The sequence below is a fragment of the Mytilus californianus genome, unplaced genomic scaffold, assembly GCF_021869535.1.
Source record: "Mytilus californianus isolate M0D057914Y unplaced genomic scaffold, xbMytCali1.0.p SCAF_6, whole genome shotgun sequence".
Taxonomy (NCBI): Eukaryota; Metazoa; Mollusca; class Bivalvia; order Mytilida; family Mytilidae; genus Mytilus; species Mytilus californianus.
Genome location: NW_026262712.1, coordinates 37,051,576 through 37,072,845, shown reverse-complemented (window position 1 = coordinate 37,072,845; position 21,270 = coordinate 37,051,576). Strand labels below are relative to the sequence as shown.

The window sequence follows — 21,270 nt, the reverse complement described above, 5'->3', positions numbered from 1 at the left end:
TATTTCCTGGAGCTAAATTTCTTGCATAGAATATTCTACTTATGTACAGTTTTATTACATGTAATTAACCTACAGCGACATTAAAAGCAAAAACCTTGTTCTCTTGCCAGTGAATTTATGCTGACCTATATTAATGTCTTTTAATATTTTTGTGTCTTTTTAGGTTGCTGTCAATTGACTTGCACACCACATTCATATTCATAAAAAAAATAATGCATGTGAGGAGATATTGAATCAATTTTAAGTATATATATAAAATGAACACTAACTTTGGTGGCAGCCTTTGTCCAATTGATATTATATAGGTTTACAATTATTTCAATTTAATGTTAATTCAATTTCCTAGCATTCACTGAAAGAAAAAGGAGTGACCATTGGAAATAAATAAAAACTATATGCAATACCAATATATGAAGTGTATAGGTGTATCATAAGTTTTAAGCTGAGGTAAACATGTAAAGGCAGTCAACCAATTTACTAAAGCACTATGGAATGTCACCATGTGATTCATGATGCATAGATTTAGAGCTATTTTCCTAATGCTTGTAGTTTTATGGTTTGGTTGGCTTGCTTGTTTTGTTTATATAAATGTTTGCTCATCTGCGATCAATAGATAGGCGGGGCTTCAACTTGTATACATTATACTTAAATGTTACTGGATGTTAAGTATTATGCAGAGTATAATGTATACAAGCTGAAGCCCTGCCTATCTATTGATTGCAGATGTCAATCTTAATTACAATGCTTGAGCAAACATTTAAACTACAAGCATTAGGAAAAAAGCTCTAATTCTTGAACAATTTTATTAGAAATGGTAATATGCAGAACAAATCTGCAGAAAATGTTATAAATCTAAAGAATCCATGATACCTACCAGAAATATTTGTAATGCCTAGAGCAGCCTTTTCTGCTATTAACTGAGTATTTTGTGTTTTCAGTGAGTCAATCACATCATTTAAAGCTTTAAGTCTCTGACGTAATTTATCATTTTCTGTCTGTAACATGGTGTTCTCCAGAATCATATCGTTAACTGTTTCTACACCGTCTGCATCAACAGTCCGTTTACCCTGAAATTTAAATAAAAAACATCTTTTAAAGTTTGGGACAAAAAAGTATTGTACCATTTGAAATTCTGCATTCAGAGCTGTTCCATAATACATTGTAATGTGGGAGGTGTCTGTATCAAGCATTGTTCATAAATTGAGGACGGTTCTAATGGAAAATTTTACAGAACTAGTTCTAGGAAAATAATCATTTCAACTTCTATGGAAGGTGGGGTAAATGATAAAGTGCATTATTACATTGATTGCAATGAATTACCCTGATTTACCAGTGAAATAAAAACCGATAATTTCACATGTGACAAAAACTCGATAATATCACTCCTCTGACACCATACAACAATAGGTGTTATCAAGACGTTGTCGATGAAATTGCATTAAAACAAATTGTTAATGCATAGAAAAAGATATAGTTCCTTGTATTTTCTGCTTTATTTCCATTAAAAGACCATTGTCAATGTAATATAAAAGAATAACGTATCAAAGAATTCAAATATCAAAAAATTATTCAACTTGTGACCAAATAACCTGATAATTAACTCATGCACTACGCGCATTTGTGAATTAATGTGTTGTTCAGTCACTCGTTGAATATTTTTCTATATTTGAATTCTTCGATTAGTTATTCTATAATTACAACCTTCTACATATATTCATTTCTGAAACAGTCTTACTTATATCTACAGTATTTTAGTTCTTCGTCATGTACATGTTCATGTTAATTACAGAATTAATTATTGATTTTGATACTTAAACTACACTGATAATAAAAAAAAAGTTTTATTTTGACATTCTCAAACTTCACTGACTGTAAATGTATGAAATGTAAAGTGAAATACAATGCTGGCAATCTTATAAATCCAATTATTTTACATTGTCAGCTTTACTGTATACTGTCAATTACACTAATTACATTTCTTCACCATGGTGTGACAAATCATTTCTGTGGCACTGTATTTACACAAATAATTGCAAGTATAATCAATTTTAATAAACCTGGAAGATTTTGCAATACCCACCGTTTTATATTCCAATAATTCTAGCTGTAACTGTGTTATTTCTGTCCGTAATATTGCTAATTGTTTACTGGCTTTGTCCTGGTTGGCTATCACTTTGTTTTTTATATTACGTGCACGATTAGCATATTTTAATGTATTTAATGTTTCTATAAAGTCTCTATCAGAAGGTGATATACAGGCAATCATTAAAGTCCGACTGAAAAAAATTACATATAGATTAATTAATGCAGTAATTATGGGTAACTTTAAAGTGTGCTATCAAATGAATTCATTTGCCTCTGAATATCCCATAAATCCATTAAAAATACATATGTTGATGCCATATCTAACAAGCACCCTGAGAGTATTGCATGGCAATACATAGTACCCTTAACATGCTTAACAACATGTGTGTACATTTTGGTATACTTCAAGTGTACAAAACTAAAATATACCTATCAACTAAATGCTGATCTCTAGAGGTCTCTGATTTTTTTTGCGTTGTTCAGTATACTGTAAATTCAGAAATTATTGCATGCATTTATTATTGCGATTATTGAAGAATAGACAAAAATAGATTTATTATTGCGATTTCAAGAAAATCTGCATACAGATATATGTATCTGATATCAGAATGCGAGTTCTTATTATTGCGATACTCACCCATTCGCATTATTCGCAATAATAAAAACCTCGCAATAATTTCTGAATTTACAGTACCCAAACAACTAAGATGTCTTTGTCTTGTTGGCTTGTTTTCATAGACATATACCCTACATGTCTTTTTATTTCTAGTATCATATTTACTGACCACTTAACACAATACAAAATTTGCAGACAAAAATTTCTGTTAATAAAACGAAATTTATGTGAAATGAATCAGGCAAATGTTACCTGATATTATACCTAAACCAGTAAATACATGTGAAGAATATCTAAATCAGCTTGATTTTTATGGCATTAACTAACTCTTCAAACACCAAAGAAATTTAAACTTGCTTATTTTAAAACATGCAATAATTTTGAATGATTTCTTTGGACTTACTTATCATAATTATTAAATTTGTATCATGGTAATTCTAATACTCAGAGCTCTTTAAATGAAAACTGTGCAAGAAATTACCTATGTCCATTTTAATATTTCTGTTAGAGATATACCATTTTAAATTATTGCAGATTTTATAGATTAAATTACCTACCTATTTCCTCCTAAGGAGTCTTGAAGTAGTCTGGTTAATTTAGAGTCCCTATAAGGGACATGAGTAGATTTCTTGGACATATCTCCAAGAGCTGATATCACATTTCCTAAGGCAAGCTAAAATGAACATGAAATTTTAATAAGGGGGCAACCAATTCCTAAAGGAATTTGAGGGATTCAATACCATGAATTTTCCAAAATAATTTGATTTGTGCAAAATTTTATTCCAAGGATTTTAAGAATCCATATATCATTATTTTTTTCCACAAAACATTTAAAAATAAAAATACGTTTTTTTTTTATAAAAATGAAGAAAAAAAATTTACAGTAACGACAGCAATTTTTCATAATTGTTGCCTCAAAAAAAAAAATAAATATGGAATCAATTTTCAATTTTCACAATTTTTTCTTCATGCAACTTCAATGAATAGTCTACTGATTTGAAAGTTTTCTTTTTCTTTTTTTATTGTTGTTAAGTTTTGGTCTTTAATCATACATTTCATAATTCAATCTACCTTTTCTTGTACACTTTGTAAACAGGAGTTCATTTTTGACATGAAATAGTCCTTATGAAGACAATGTTCTACACTTTATTCATGAAAACATCAATATACTTTTTAGTCCACTTACATGCATGTTAGATCTCTTGTGATTCTGTTAAGTTTATTCACATTTTGCTTTTGGGTTACTGTCTTTTGCTATTTACCCCCATTTTTTATAACTATCATGAACTTATAAGGTTTAAATTTGTATACCTTTATGATGATGTGTTATTCATGATATTTAATTGATGCAGATTTTTAACTCCTCTAAATTTAGAAATTTCTACAATTTATTTTTTCCATTATTAAACAATTGACATGATTGATAAAAATACAAGATTAAATATTAAGATTTCACAAAATGCTGCAAACAAATAATGCTATTAAAAATTAAAATGTTATCTTTTAATTTCTTAAACCTATTACATTGCAATTTTGCAATAATAAAAACATCTCAAATATTTTTACAGTATTAGATCACATCATATAAATTTACCAAGCCACAATTGATTGAAATGCCTTCTTTGGCTCTATCTCCAGTAGCACCAGTTCTTTTGAGTCTCTCTGAACCCGCCAGATCGACAAAGTGAAATTTGGCTGTCAATGTCTCGAACTCATTCACATCTCCCTGAGTAGAATCTGTTTCCTTCTCATCTTCATCATCATCATTCTCAGGCTGAAAAGTTAAACAAATATTATTAATGTATACTAAGAAATTTTACAAATATGTAAATTATATGAACATTATTTAGTAACTGTTTCATTATGTTAAAAAGAAGGAACTTATTAAAACCTTTCTAAACCAAAACCATTGGGAATACAAAGGTGATCAGGCATTTCAACAATATATGTAAGTCGTGAATATTTCAGTATAACTTATGATAAGTTTTATCATAAGATTTTTCGTGAAAAAGAGTTCCTGGTTCTTACAATAAGATATTTCAGTGTTGTCTTTTTAAAGAAATGTCTGAATTTGATTAGTCATATATGGAATTTAATTTGTCATTTATGGAATTTGATTTTAAAAGTAGATCTTTGAAATTTTCAGAGAAATTTTTTCACAACTTGTTTTAACTCGGGCGATTTATAGAACTTGGCATATTTTACAGTTGTTTGTATATTGTTTTTAAGACTGTATATATGACCTCTACATGTCTTCTGGTTTCTGTATAATTGACATTTACCACACATTGCCTTTTATTCATATTTATAATATAATAATTCATTACATTTGAATACAGCAAAAGCTGCAATCGATTTCAGCTGATGTTTGTTTGTTGTTGTTCAATATCTCTTTCAACAACCTTGGCTATATCATGGAGGAGAAAACCAGAGAACCACCAATCTTCAGCAAAAAAACTAACACTCCACAAGCAGTGTTTGAACTTATTTCAGCTATGATAATGATTGAATGCAAGATGTCTGAAAGAGAAGTGAAAGATACCCACGGACATTGAAACTTTGGTGATGACAGGAGCATAAAAATGGAAAACGACCCAAAGACAAACATCAGTTATATACAAAACACAACATAGAAAATTAAAGATTGAGCAATAAGAACCCCACAAAAAGCGGGTGATCTCAGGTGTTCTGCAAGCATACCTATACTAAACATACCTCATTAGGGACCATCCTGTGTTGTTTTACATGTAATGTAAATATAGCATGAGATCTAGATGACTGTACATTCATATTTGTACTGGCTGTAGCACGTGATAAAGCACCATTTTGTAATAATTGCATAGTCTGAAAATATATATAAAACAGCTTTTATACAATTAGAATGCATAGTCTGAAGATAAGCATAAAACAGCTTTTATACAGTTAGAATGCATAATCTGAAAATAAGCATAAAACAGCTTTTAAACAGTCATTTGGTCTTTTGGAAAATGTTGTTTGTGCTGTATTTAGACCCCTCTACCAAGAAATTTGTTTTGCATGCACACGTATAAAAATTGAGGTTTTTATCCAACGCAATCATAGGTTTGAACGCTGTTTTCAATTTAGACTTGTTTATATTTTTTCGTTTGGGCTTGTATTATATTTGCCTTCGGGTTTATATGATCCGTTCATCCTATTTTGACTCTTTCAAAATTCAAGAGTCTATCCTAAATTGAGGTAAATTATATGGCCTTCCAAATACCGTTTCGATTCCTTACATTACTGAAGAGACATTAATTGTCGAAATCCGGATATGGTGTACAAATTTTTGCACCTCATGTTTGCGGTATACCATCTTTTCCGCAAGTTTATTATTTTCTGTTTGGTAATAAATAAATAATAAGATCTATTTTGTTACATCTTGTGATCCGCTTATTTGGCGATCGCCAACGGCAGTCAGCAGGGTTTAAGAACATCAGTTGTTCGACTGGCTAGTCAAATGCGTTTTGTTAAAATATACTTTTTCACTCATTTGGTCTTTTGGAAAATGTTGTTTGTGCTGTATTTAGACCCCTCTACCAAGAAATTTGTTTTGCATGCACACGTATAAAAATTGCAGTTTTTATCCAACGCAATCATAGGTTTGAACGTTGTTTTCAATTTAGACTTGTTTATATGAATATACATATATACATGACAAATGATTTTACCGACAAAAAATGGAACAAGAGGCTCACAAAAGACTAGATCAATAACCTGGCAGAAATATACAAATTTGATATTTTTACATCCATTTCAACGAAAAAATCATTTAATCCACCATTTTCTACATAAGGATTTGATTAGATTTTTGGTGTTTTAACGCCACTTTTAAGCACTGCTTTTGGGCTTTTTCGTGGCGGCCAGTTTTTATTGGTGGAGGAAGCCAGAGTGCCTGGAGAAACCACCGACCTTCGAAAGGAAAACTGACAATCCTAGTTGATTAAGATTGGAGTCGAGTGCACCCGCACAAGCGGGGTTCGAACTCACAACCTCAGTGTTGACTGGCTAGTGATTACAGTAGTAACTTCTTAGACCACTCGGCCACTGAGGCCCCTTCTACATAAGGATATGCCTGTACCAAGTCTGAATATGACAGTTGTTTTCTATTCGTTTGATGTGTTTGAGCTTTTGATTTTGCCATTTGATAAGGGACTTCCCGTTTTGAATATTCCTTTGAGTTCAGTTTTTTTATCATTTCACTTTTTTTTTGTAACATGCTTGCATTAAATTCATTAAATGGCTTTTTAAAAATCTGCATTTAAAATTAAGCATTGTTTTGCAGTAATATCTTAGAAAATTTTGTTACATCTCCTGCAATGGGAAAATTATATATGCAAAAATAAGGCATAAATAACATCTCAAACCCCCTTGTACCCTTTATTTCCAATACTGAATGTAGCATTTTTTGACATGATTATTCTCCCAAAAATGTCTTTTGTCATTCGAGTCATTGGGTTGCTGTCCCCATAAAGTATTCCCCACACCTCCTTCCACTCATACTCCTTACAGTTAAATCAAGATAACAGCAAATATGGGATCTAAATCACTATGGATATATGCCACAAGTGTCACTCTTCTGGTTCCACTGTGATTGCCCCAAGTAAACCTATTATTTACAGAGAGATTCACACTTTGTCCTCATTGTATCCAAAGTGTCATCACCCCTATCCTTTATACTTACATCACCTAAAGATCCAACAGACTGTGTGGTGACCCCAACCATGTATATACCACCTGTGGCATCCTCATGAATCTTTATATGAGATTTTCTACCCTGTAAAAAAGAAATTAATAAGAATATTTAATAATTCATAATAGACCAATCTCAAGCTGTTTATGCATGAGTTACATCTGTTGACCTGAGGTCAATCAGCATAAATGACGTCATCGAACAATTGGTTCTTTCTGTGACTAAATAACATTAGCATTGTTGCATGTTGTAACATGGGAAATATAACGGAAAATGCACAAATTTAAGTTTTTAATAAACATATATTATAAAATATTGTATTTTTTTATGATTAAGTAAGAGGATTGAATTTTAACATGTTTAAAATAAAGTCTGTCAATGCTGAAGCTTCCAGGTATAGATTTCAATTCTGATTTATACTCAATAGCAGTTTAATTTTTTAAATAAATTCAAGGTTTATTCACAAGAGGATTGCTCCAAAATTATTTTTTTCATTTAGAGTAAACATTCAGAGAAGCTTCACATTTCCCCCTGCAGATTTTAGTGTGATGCAAACAATCAAATTTCCCCTGTAGTTTTTTTTTTTTTAATTGAATTAAATAATTTTAATCAATATTATATCACTGAAATATCTTCTGATGAACATTAATCTATAGATATCTTTCAATTTCTTTAGTTAATCATGACTAATTCTCAGAGTGCAAAAAGGTATAAATTTTCAATAAGCCATAATGTGTCATTTCTGCAACATATATCATCGGGGATTTTATTTTGCAATAAAACCGTTCAAAATCTAATATGTTATTTATCACACAATAACATCATTTCACATTTTTTTGTCTCAACTTGAATTAACCAATATTCTAAAAATAGACTTTTGTAAATAAATTTCATGTATGGAAATATACATTTTGTACTAAGGTCCCGAGACTTTCCCCATCACTTAATGACAAAATAAATCTATTTAAATCTTTTGCTTATCTTCATTTTCAATCATTAACCAATATTCTTCCACTGTCTACAAAATCAATTTCATTTACGGAAATAATCATTTTGTACTATTTTCATCAAAACTCTCACAATTAAATGACCAAATCAATAGATTTCCACTTAACCAGCAGTGGTATCAACTGACCACTAATGGAAACACCTACCCTTGAATCAGGGTCTCTAGTCGTGTCTAATAAGTCTAGGATTTCTTCATTATAAAGCTGAAAAAAAATAATAATAGAACAATTCAACTCAATATAAGGAAAATTTATATATAAAGTTCTCGGCAAACTCATATTCCAGACAAACCTATAATGGATTACATTTCATGATAGGATTTAAGTGCATTGGTTTATCAAAACTTGTTTGAGTCATAAACATGTTATAAATGAAATTGCAACGTTTTTTTGAAGGATTAAAAAATGTAAGCTAAGCACTGATTGGCCAATACCACAGACCAGACTGTCATGTTTTCATGTAGCAGAGAAAGCATTTCATCAACTTAGTCCTGTTGACAAGCCTCAATTATGCTTAAAATTAAATGTAAATAAAGGCTTAAATAAAATGCAAAACCTATGTTAAACTTCAAACATCACTTTTCATTTTGATAATGTCAAATGAATCGGGTATCAAATTTTTAAAAGCTGATATTCCTCTGTGAATGATTATTTGTATTTTTGGTGTTTAGCATCACTTTCGACTACCATCGGTATATCATGGCGGCTAGTTTACATTGGTAAATGAAGCTGAGTACCCTCAGAGAACCACAGACCTTTAGCAGGATAACAGGTTTACAATCCTTGTCAATTTAGATACTGTAACTTCAGAAATTATTGCAAGGTTTTTATTAATGCGAATAGTGTGACTGGGTTAGTATCGCAATAATAAGAACTTGCATTTTGATATCTGATATCTTACTGCAGATTTTCCTGAAATTGCAATAATTAGTCTCACATTTTTGTCCATTATTCAAAAATCGCAATAATAAGTGCACACAATAATTTCTGAATTTACAATAGGAATAGAACTCAACTCACCATGGACAAGGTTTGAACTCACCACCTCAGAGAACCATAGACCTTTAGCAGGATAACAGGTAATCCTTGTCAATTTAGATAGGAATAGAACTCAACTCACCACCTCAGAGAACCATAGAACTTTAGCAGGATAACAGGTAATCCTTGTCAATTTAGATAGGAATAGAACTCAACTCACCACCTCAGAGAACCATAGAACTTTAGCAGGATAACAGGTAATCCTTGTCAATTTAGATAGGAATAGAACTCAACTCACCACCTCAGAGAACCATAGAACTTTAGCAGGATAACAGGTAATCCTTGTCAATTTAGATAGGAATAGAACTCAACTCACCACCTCAGAGAACCATAGAACTTTAGCAGGATAACAGGTAATCCTTGTCAATTTACATAGGAATGGAACTCAACTCACACCTCAGAGAACCATAGAACTTTAGCAGGATAACAGGTAATCCTTGTCAATTTAGATAGGAATAGAACTCAACTCACCACCTCAGAGAACCATAGAACTTTAGCAGGATAACAGGTAATCCTTGTCAATTTAGATAGGAATAGAACTCAACTCACCACCTCAGAGAACCATAGAACTTTAGCAGGATAACAGGTAATCCTTGTCAATTTACATAGGAATGGAACTCAACTCACACCTCAGAGAACCATAGAACTTTAGCAGGATAACAGGTAATCCTTGTCAATTTAGATAGGAATAGAACTCAACTCACCACCTCAGAGAACCATAGAACTTTAGCAGGATAACAGGTAATCCTTGTCAATTTAGATAGGAATAGAACTCAACTCACCACCTCAGAGAACCATAGAACTTTAGCAGGATAACAGGTAATCCTTGTCAATTTAGATAGGAATAGAACTCAACTCACCACCTCAGAGAACCATAGAACTTTAGCAGGATAACAGGTAATCCTTGTCAATTTACATAGGAATAGAACTCAACTCACACCTCAGAGAACCATAGAACTTTAGCAGGATAACAGGTAATCCTTGTCAATTTAGATAGGAATAGAACTCAACTCACCACCTCAGAGAACCATAGAACTTTAGCAGGATAACAGGTAATCCTTGTCAATTTAGATAGGAATAGAACTCAACTCACCACCTCAGAGAACCATAGAACTTTAGCAGGATAACAGGTAATCCTTGTCAATTTAGATAGGAATAGAACTCAACTCACCACCTCAGAGAACCATAGAACTCTAGCAGGATAACAGGTAATCCTTGTCAATTTAGATAGGAATAGAACTCAACTCACCACCTCAGAGAACCATAGAACTTTAGCAGGATAACAGGTAATCCTTGTCAATTTAGATAGGAATAGAACTCAACTCACCACCTCAGAGAACCATAGAACTTTAGCAGGATAACAGGTAATCCTTGTCAATTTAGATAGGAATAGAACTCAACTCACCACCTCAGAGAACCATAGAACTTTAGCAGGATAACAGGTAATCCTTGTCAATTTAGATAGGAATAGAACTCAACTCACCACCTCAGAGAACCATAGAACTCTAGCAGGATAACAGGTAATCCTTGTCAATTTAGATAGGAATAGAACTCAACTCACCACCTCAGAGAACCATAGAACTTTAGCAGGATAACAGGTAATCCTTGTCAATTTAGATAGGAATAGAACTCAACTCACCAATTCAGAGAACCATAGAACTTTAGCAGGATAACAGGTAATCCTTGTCAATTTAGATAGGAATAGAACTCAACTCACCACCTCAGAGAACCATAGAACTTTAGCAGGATAACAGGTAATCCTTGTCAATTTACATAGGAATAGAACTCAACTCACCACCTCAGAGAACCATAGAACTTTAGCAGGATAACTGGTAATCCTTGTCAATTTAGATAGGAATAGAACTCAACTCACCACCTCAGAGAACCATAGACCTTTAGCAGGATAACAGGTAATCCTTGTCAATTTAGATAGGAATAGAACTCAACTCACCACCTCAGAGAACCATAGAACTTTAGCAGGATAACAGGTAATCCTTGTCAATTTAGATAGGAATAGAGCTCAACTCACACCTCAGAGAACCATATCCCTTCAGCAGGATAACAGGTAATCCTTGTCAATTTAGATAGGAATAGAACTCAACTCACACCTCAGAGAACCATAGAACTTTAGCAGGATAACAGGTAATCCTTGTCAATTTAGATAGGAATAGAGCTCAACTCACACCTCAGAGAACCATATCCCTTCAGCAGGATAACAGGTAATCCTTGTCAATTTAGATAGGAATAGAACTCAACTCACACCTCAGAGAACCATAGAACTTTAGCAGGATAACAGGTAATCCTTGTCAATTTAGATAGGAATAGAGCTCAACTCACACCTCAGAGAACCATAGAACTTTAGCAGGATAACAGGTAATCCTTGTCAATTTAGATAGGAATAGAACTCAACTCACCACCTCAGAGAACCATAGACCTTTGGCAGGATAACAGGTAATCCTTGTCAATTTAGATAGGAATAGAACTCAACTCACACCTCAGAGAACCATAGACCTTTAGCAGGATAACAGGTAATCCTTGTCAATTTAGATAGGAATAGAGCTCAACTCACACCTCAGAGAACCATAGAACTTTAGCAGGATAACAGGTAATCCTTGTCAATTTACATAGGAATAGAACTCAACTCACACCTCAGAGAACCATAGAACTTTAGCAGGATAACAGGTAATCCTTGTCAATTTACATAGGAATAGAACTCAACTCACCACCTCAGAGAACCATAGAACTTTAGCAGGATAACAGGTAATCCTTGTCAATTTACATAGGAATAGAACTCAACTCACACCTCAGAGAACCATAGACCTTTAGCAGGATAACAGGTAATCCTTGTCAGTTTAGATAGGAATAGAACTCAACTCACCACCTCAGAGAACCATAGAACTTTAGCAGGATAACAGGTAATCCTTGTCAATTTAGATAGGAATAGAGCTCAACTCACACCTCAGAGACCCATATCCCTTCAGCAGGATAACAGGTAATCCTTGTCAATTTAGATAGGAATAGAACTCAACTCACCACCTCAGAGAACCATAGAACTTTAGCAGGATAACAGGTAATCCTTGTCAATTTAGATAGGAATAGAGCTCAACTCACACCTCAGAGAACCATATCCCTTCAGCAGGATAACAGGTAATCCTTGTCAATTTAGATAGGAATAGAACTCAACTCACCACCTCAGAGAACCATAGAACTTTAGCAGGATAACAGGTAATCCTTGTCAATTTAGATAGGAATAGAACTCAACTCACACCTCAGAGAACCATAGAACTTTAGCAGGATAACAGGTAATCCTTGTCAATTTACATAGGAATAGAACTCAACTCACCACCTCAGAGAACCATAGAACTTTAGCAGGATAACAGGTAATCCTTGTCAATTTACATAGGAATAGAACTCAACTCACCACCTCAGAGAACCATAGAACTTTAGCAGGATAACAGGTAATCCTTGTCAATTTACATAGGAATAGAACTCAACTCACACCTCAGAGAACCATATCCCTTCAGCAGGATAACAGGTAATCCTTGTCAATTTAGATAGGAATAGAACTCAACTCACCACCTCAGAGAACCATAGAACTTTAGCAGGATAACAGGTAATCCTTGTCAATTTAGATAGGAATAGAACTCAACTCACACCTCAGAGAACCATAGAACTTTAGCAGGATAACAGGTAATCCTTGTCAATTTACATAGGAATAGAACTCAACTCACACCTCAGAGAACCATAGAACTTTAGCAGGATAACAGGTAATCCTTATCAATTTACATAGGAATAGAACTCAACTCACCACCTCAGAGAACCATAGAACTTTAGCAGGATAACAGGTAATCCTTGTCAATTTAGATAGGAATAGAACTCAACTCACCACCTCAGAGAACCATAGAACTTTAGCAGGATAACAGGTAATCCTTGTCAATTTAGATAGGAATAGAACTCAACTCACCACCTCAGAGAACCATAGAACTCTAGCAGGATAACAGGTAATCCTTGTCAATTTAGATAGGAATAGAACTCAACTCACCACCTCAGAGAACCATAGAACTTTAGCAGGATAACAGGTAATCCTTGTCAATTTAGATAGGAATAGAACTCAACTCACCACCTCAGAGAACCATAGAACTTTAGCAGGATAACAGGTAATCCTTGTCAATTTAGATAGGAATAGAACTCAACTCACACCTCAGAGAACCATAGAACTTTAGCAGGATAACAGGTAATCCTTGTCAATTTAGATAGGAATAGAACTCAACTCACCACCTCAGAGAACCATAGAACTCTAGCAGGATAACAGGTAATCCTTGTCAATTTAGATAGGAATAGAACTCAACTCACCACCTCAGAGAACCATAGAACTTTAGCAGGATAACAGGTAATCCTTGTCAATTTAGATAGGAATAGAACTCAACTCACCAATTCAGAGAACCATAGAACTTTAGCAGGATAACAGGTAATCCTTGTCAATTTAGATAGGAATAGAACTCAACTCACCACCTCAGAGAACCATAGAACTTTAGCAGGATAACAGGTAATCCTTGTCAATTTACATAGGAATAGAACTCAACTCACCACCTCAGAGAACCATAGAACTTTAGCAGGATAACTGGTAATCCTTGTCAATTTAGATAGGAATAGAACTCAACTCACCACCTCAGAGAACCATAGACCTTTAGCAGGATAACAGGTAATCCTTGTCAATTTAGATAGGAATAGAACTCAACTCACCACCTCAGAGAACCATAGAACTTTAGCAGGATAACAGGTAATCCTTGTCAATTTAGATAGGAATAGAGCTCAACTCACACCTCAGAGAACCATATCCCTTCAGCAGGATAACAGGTAATCCTTGTCAATTTAGATAGGAATAGAACTCAACTCACACCTCAGAGAACCATAGAACTTTAGCAGGATAACAGGTAATCCTTGTCAATTTAGATAGGAATAGAGCTCAACTCACACCTCAGAGAACCATATCCCTTCAGCAGGATAACAGGTAATCCTTGTCAATTTAGATAGGAATAGAACTCAACTCACACCTCAGAGAACCATAGAACTTTAGCAGGATAACAGGTAATCCTTGTCAATTTAGATAGGAATAGAACTCAACTCACACCTCAGAGAACCATAGAACTTTAGCAGGATAACAGGTAATCCTTGTCAATTTAGATAGGAATAGAACTCAACTCACCACCTCAGAGAACCATAGAACTCTAGCAGGATAACAGGTAATCCTTGTCAATTTAGATAGGAATAGAACTCAACTCACCACCTCAGAGAACCATAGAACTTTAGCAGGATAACAGGTAATCCTTGTCAATTTAGATAGGAATAGAACTCAACTCACCAATTCAGAGAACCATAGAACTTTAGCAGGATAACAGGTAATCCTTGTCAATTTAGATAGGAATAGAACTCAACTCACCACCTCAGAGAACCATAGAACTTTAGCAGGATAACAGGTAATCCTTGTCAATTTACATAGGAATAGAACTCAACTCACCACCTCAGAGAACCATAGAACTTTAGCAGGATAACTGGTAATCCTTGTCAATTTAGATAGGAATAGAACTCAACTCACCACCTCAGAGAACCATAGACCTTTAGCAGGATAACAGGTAATCCTTGTCAATTAAGATAGGAATAGAACTCAACTCACCACCTCAGAGAACCATAGAACTTTAGCAGGATAACAGGTAATCCTTGTCAATTTAGATAGGAATAGAGCTCAACTCACACCTCAGAGAACCATATCCCTTCAGCAGGATAACAGGTAATCCTTGTCAATTTAGATAGGAATAGAACTCAACTCACACCTCAGAGAACCATAGAACTTTAGCAGGATAACAGGTAATCCTTGTCAATTTAGATAGGAATAGAGCTCAACTCACACCTCAGAGAACCATATCCCTTCAGCAGGATAACAGGTAATCCTTGTCAATTTAGATAGGAATAGAACTCAACTCACACCTCAGAGAACCATAGAACTTTAGCAGGATAACAGGTAATCCTTGTCAATTTAGATAGGAATAGAGCTCAACTCACACCTCAGAGAACCATAGAACTTTAGCAGGATAACAGGTAATCCTTGTCAATTTAGATAGGAATAGAACTCAACTCACCACCTCAGAGAACCATAGACCTTTGGCAGGATAACAGGTAATCCTTGTCAATTTAGATAGGAATAGAACTCAACTCACACCTCAGAGAACCATAGAACTTTAGCAGGATAACAGGTAATCCTTGTCAATTTAGATAGGAATAGAGCTCAACTCACACCTCAGAGAACCATAGAACTTTAGCAGGATAACAGGTAATCCTTGTCAATTTACATAGGAATAGAACTCAACTCACACCTCAGAGAACCATAGAACTTTAGCAGGATAACAGGTAATCCTTGTCAATTTACATAGGAATAGAACTCAACTCACCACCTCAGAGAACCATAGAACTTTAGCAGGATAACAGGTAATCCTTGTCAATTTACATAGGAATAGAACTCAACTCACACCTCAGAGAACCATAGACCTTTAGCAGGATAACAGGTAATCCTTGTCAGTTTAGATAGGAATAGAACTCAACTCACCACCTCAGAGAACCATAGAACTTTAGCAGGATAACAGGTAATCCTTGTCAATTTAGATAGGAATAGAGCTCAACTCACACCTCAGAGACCCATATCCCTTCAGCAGGATAACAGGTAATCCTTGTCAATTTAGATAGGAATAGAACTCAACTCACCACCTCAGAGAACCATAGAACTTTAGCAGGATAACAGGTAATCCTTGTCAATTTAGATAGGAATAGAGCTCAACTCACACCTCAGAGAACCATATCCCTTCAGCAGGATAACAGGTAATCCTTGTCAATTTAGATAGGAATAGAACTCAACTCACCACCTCAGAGAACCATAGAACTTTAGCAGGATAACAGGTAATCCTTGTCAATTTAGATAGGAATAGAACTCAACTCACACCTCAGAGAACCATAGAACTTTAGCAGGATAACAGGTAATCCTTGTCAATTTACATAGGAATAGAACTCAACTCACCACCTCAGAGAACCATAGAACTTTAGCAGGATAACAGGTAATCCTTGTCAATTTACATAGGAATAGAACTCAACTCACCACCTCAGAGAACCATAGAACTTTAGCAGGATAACAGGTAATCCTTGTCAATTTAAATAGGAATAGAACTCAACTCACACCTCAGAGAACCATATCCCTTCAGCAGGATAACAGGTAATCCTTGTCAATTTAGATAGGAATAGAACTCAACTCACCACCTCAGAGAACCATAGAACTTTAGCAGGATAACAGGTAATCCTTGTCAATTTAGATAGGAATAGAACTCAACTCACACCTCAGAGAACCATAGAACTTTAGCAGGATAACAGGTAATCCTTGTCAATTTACATAGGAATAGAACTCAACTCACACCTCAGAGAACCATAGAACTTTAGCAGGATAACAGGTAATCCTTATCAATTTACATAGGAATAGAACTCAACTCACCACCTCAGAGAACCATAGAACTTTAGCAGGATAACAGGTAATCCTTGTCAATTTAGATAGGAATAGAACTCAACTCACCACCTCAGAGAACCATAGAACTTTAGCAGGATAACAGGTAATCCTTGTCAATTTAGATAGGAATAGAACTCAACTCACCACCTCAGAGAACCATAGAACTCTAGCAGGATAACAGGTAATCCTTGTCAATTTAGATAGGAATAGAACTCAACTCACCACCTCAGAGAACCATAGAACTTTAGCAGGATAACAGGTAATCCTTGTCAATTTAGATAGGAATAGAACTCAACTCACCACCTCAGAGAACCATAGAACTTTAGCAGGATAACAGGTAATCCTTGTCAATTTAGATAGGAATAGAACTCAACTCACACCTCAGAGAACCATAGAACTTTAGCAGGATAACAGGTAATCCTTGTCAATTTAGATAGGAATAGAACTCAACTCACCACCTCAGAGAACCATAGAACTCTAGCAGGATAACAGGTAATCCTTGTCAATTTAGATAGGAATAGAACTCAACTCACCACCTCAGAGAACCATAGAACTTTAGCAGGATAACAGGTAATCCTTGTCAATTTAGATAGGAATAGAACTCAACTCACCAATTCAGAGAACCATAGAACTTTAGCAGGATAACAGGTAATCCTTGTCAATTTAGATAGGAATAGAACTCAACTCACCACCTCAGAGAACCATAGAACTTTAGCAGGATAACAGGTAATCCTTGTCAATTTACATAGGAATAGAACTCAACTCACCACCTCAGAGAACCATAGAACTTTAGCAGGATAACTGGTAATCCTTGTCAATTTAGATAGGAATAGAACTCAACTCACCACCTCAGAGAACCATAGACCTTTAGCAGGATAACAGGTAATCCTTGTCAATTTAGATAGGAATAGAACTCAACTCACCACCTCAGAGAACCATAGAACTTTAGCAGGATAACAGGTAATCCTTGTCAATTTAGATAGGAATAGAGCTCAACTCACACCTCAGAGAACCATATCCCTTCAGCAGGATAACAGGTAATCCTTGTCAATTTAGATAGGAATAGAACTCAACTCACACCTCAGAGAACCATAGAACTTTAGCAGGATAACAGGTAATCCTTGTCAATTTAGATAGGAATAGAGCTCAACTCACACCTCAGAGAACCATATCCCTTCAGCAGGATAACAGGTAATCCTTGTCAATTTAGATAGGAATAGAACTCAACTCACACCTCAGAGAACCATAGAACTTTAGCAGGATAACAGGTAATCCTTGTCAATTTAGATAGGAATAGAGCTCAACTCACACCTCAGAGAACCATAGAACTTTAGCAGGATAACAGGTAATCCTTGTCAATTTAGATAGGAATAGAACTCAACTCACCACCTCAGAGAACCATAGACCTTTGGCAGGATAACAGGTAATCCTTGTCAATTTAGATAGGAATAGAACTCAACTCACACCTCAGAGAACCATAGAACTTTAGCAGGATAACAGGTAATCCTTGTCAATTTAGATAGGAATAGAGCTCAACTCACACCTCAGAGAACCATAGAACTTTAGCAGGATAACAGGTAATCCTTGTCAATTTACATAGGAATAGAACTCAACTCACACCTCAGAGAACCATAGAACTTTAGCAGGATAACAGGTAATCCTTGTCAATTTACATAGGAATAGAACTCAACTCACCACCTCAGAGAACCATAGAACTTTAGCAGGATAACAGGTAATCCTTGTCAATTTACATAGGAATAGAACTCAACTCACACCTCAGAGAACCATAGACCTTTAGCAGGATAACAGGTAATCCTTGTCAGTTTAGATAGGAATAGAACTCAACTCACCACCTCAGAGAACCATAGAACTTTAGCAGGATAACAGGTAATCCTTGTCAATTTAGATAGGAATAGAGCTCAACTCACACCTCAGAGACCCATATCCCTTCAGCAGGATAACAGGTAATCCTTGTCAATTTTAGATAGGAATAGAACTCAACTCACCACCTCAGAGAACCATAGAACTTTAGCAGGATAACAGGTAATCCTTGTCAATTTAGATAGGAATAGAGCTCAACTCACACCTCAGAGAACCATATCCCTTCAGCAGGATAACAGGTAATCCTTGTCAATTTAGATAGGAATAGAACTCAACTCACCACCTCAGAGAACCATAGAACTTTAGCAGGATAACAGGTAATCCTTGTCAATTTAGATAGGAATAGAACTCAACTCACACCTCAGAGAACCATAGAACTTTAGCAGGATAACAGGTAATCCTTGTCAATTTACATAGGAATAGAACTCAACTCACCACCTCAGAGAACCATAGAACTTTAGCAGGATAACAGGTAATCCTTGTCAATTTACATAGGAATAGAACTCAACTCACCACCTCAGAGAACCATAGAACTTTAGCAGGATAACAGGTAATCCTTGTCAATTTAGATAGGAATAGAACTCAACTCACACCTCAGAGAACCATATCCCTTCAGCAGGATAACAGGTAATCCTTGTCAATTTAGATAGGAATAGAACTCAACTCACCACCTCAGAGAACCATAGAACTTTAGCAGGATAACAGGTAATCCTTGTCAATTTAGATAGGAATAGAACTCAACTCACACCTCAGAGAACCATAGAACTTTAGCAGGATAACAGGTAATCCTTGTCAATTTACATAGGAATAGAACTCAACTCACACCTCAGAGAACCATAGAACTTTAGCAGGATAACAGGTAATCCTTATCAATTTACATAGGAATAGAACTCAACTCACCACCTCAGAGAACCATAGAACTTTAGCAGGATAACAGGTAATCCTTGTCAATTTACATAGGAATAGAACTCAACTCACACCTCAGAGAACCATAGACCTTTAGCAGGATAACAGGTAATCCTTGTCAGTTTAGATAGGAATAGAACTCAACTCACCACCTCAGAGAACCATAGAACTTTAGCAGGATAACAGGTAATCCTTGTCAATTTAGATAGGAATAGAGCTCAACTCACACCTCAGAGAACCATATCCCTTCAGCAGGATAACAGGTAATCCTTGTCAATTTAGATAGGAATAGAGCTCAACTCACCACCTCAGAGAACCATAGAACTTTAGCAGGATAACAGGTAATCCTTGTCAATTTAGATAGGAATAGAACTCAACTCACCACCTCAGAGAACCATAGAACTTCAGCAGGATAACAGGTAATCCTTGTCAATTTAGATAGGAATAGAACTCAACTCACCACCTCAGAGAACCATAGAACTTTAGTAGGATAACAGGTAATCCTTGTCAATTTAGATAGGAATAGAACTCAACTCACCACCTCAGAGAACCATAGACCTTTAGCAGGATAACAGGTAATCCTTGTCAATTTAGATAGGAATAGAACTCAACTCACCACCTCAGAGAACCATAGACCTTTAGCAGGATAACAGGTAATCCTTGTCAATTTAGATAGGAATAGAACTCAACTCACCACCTCAGAGAACCATAGACCTTTAGCAGGATAACAGGCAATCCTTGTCAATTTAGATAGGAATAGAACTCAACTCACCACCTCAGAGAACCATAGACGTTCAGCAGGATAACAGGTAATCCTTGTCAATTTAGATAGGAATAGAACTCAACTCACCACCTCAGAAAACCATAGACCTTTAGCAGGATAACAGGTAATCCTTGTCAATTTAGATAGGAATAGAACTCAACTCACACCTCAGAGAACCATAGAACTTTAGCAGGATAACAGGTAATCCTTGTCAATTTAGATAGGAATAGAACTCAACTCACCACCTCAGAGAACCATAGAACTTTAGCAGGATAACAGGTAATCCTTGTCAATTTAGATAGGAATAGAACTCAACTCACTACCTCAGAGAACCATAGACCTTTAGCAGGATAACAGGTAATCCTTGTCAATTTAGATAGGAATAGAACTCAACTCACCACCTCAGAGAACCATAGAACTTTAGCAGGATAACAGGTAATCCTTGTCAATTTAGATAGGAGTAGAACTCAACTCACACCTCAGAGAACCATATCACTTTAGCAGGATAACAGGTAATCCTTGTCAATTTAGATAGGAATAGAACTCAACTCACCACCTCAGAGAACCATAGAACTTCAGCAGGATAACAGGTAATCCTTGTCAATTTAGATAGGAATAGAACTCAACTCACTACCTCAGAGTTAACCATGTTGACATGTTGTATAAGTTATCATTGTAAATGAAAAAAAAATCATCATAGATACCAGGATTAAAATTTTG

The 21,270-nt window shown here is 35.2% G+C and overlaps 1 protein-coding gene across 12 annotated transcripts in view; it reads right to left on the bottom strand.

Annotated features, from left to right (window-relative positions):
* LOC127706182 (kinesin-like protein KIF21A) overlaps nt 1–21,270 on the bottom strand; it is a 122,384-nt gene that overhangs the window by 71,940 nt on the left and 29,174 nt on the right. For all 12 annotated transcript variants that reach the window (XM_052210620.1, XM_052210629.1, XM_052210628.1 and 9 more), the window contains exons 5-11: nt 8,567–8,623; nt 7,404–7,496; nt 5,417–5,545; nt 4,296–4,475; nt 3,259–3,374; nt 2,081–2,276; nt 875–1,067 (exon numbers count right to left, since the gene is read on the bottom strand). In XM_052210620.1, coding sequence (XP_052066580.1) covers nt 875–1,067; nt 2,081–2,276; nt 3,259–3,374; nt 4,296–4,475; nt 5,417–5,545; nt 7,404–7,496; nt 8,567–8,623 — 964 coding nt within the window. The remainder of the gene's footprint in view (nt 1–874; nt 1,068–2,080; nt 2,277–3,258; nt 3,375–4,295; nt 4,476–5,416; nt 5,546–7,403; nt 7,497–8,566; nt 8,624–21,270) is intronic.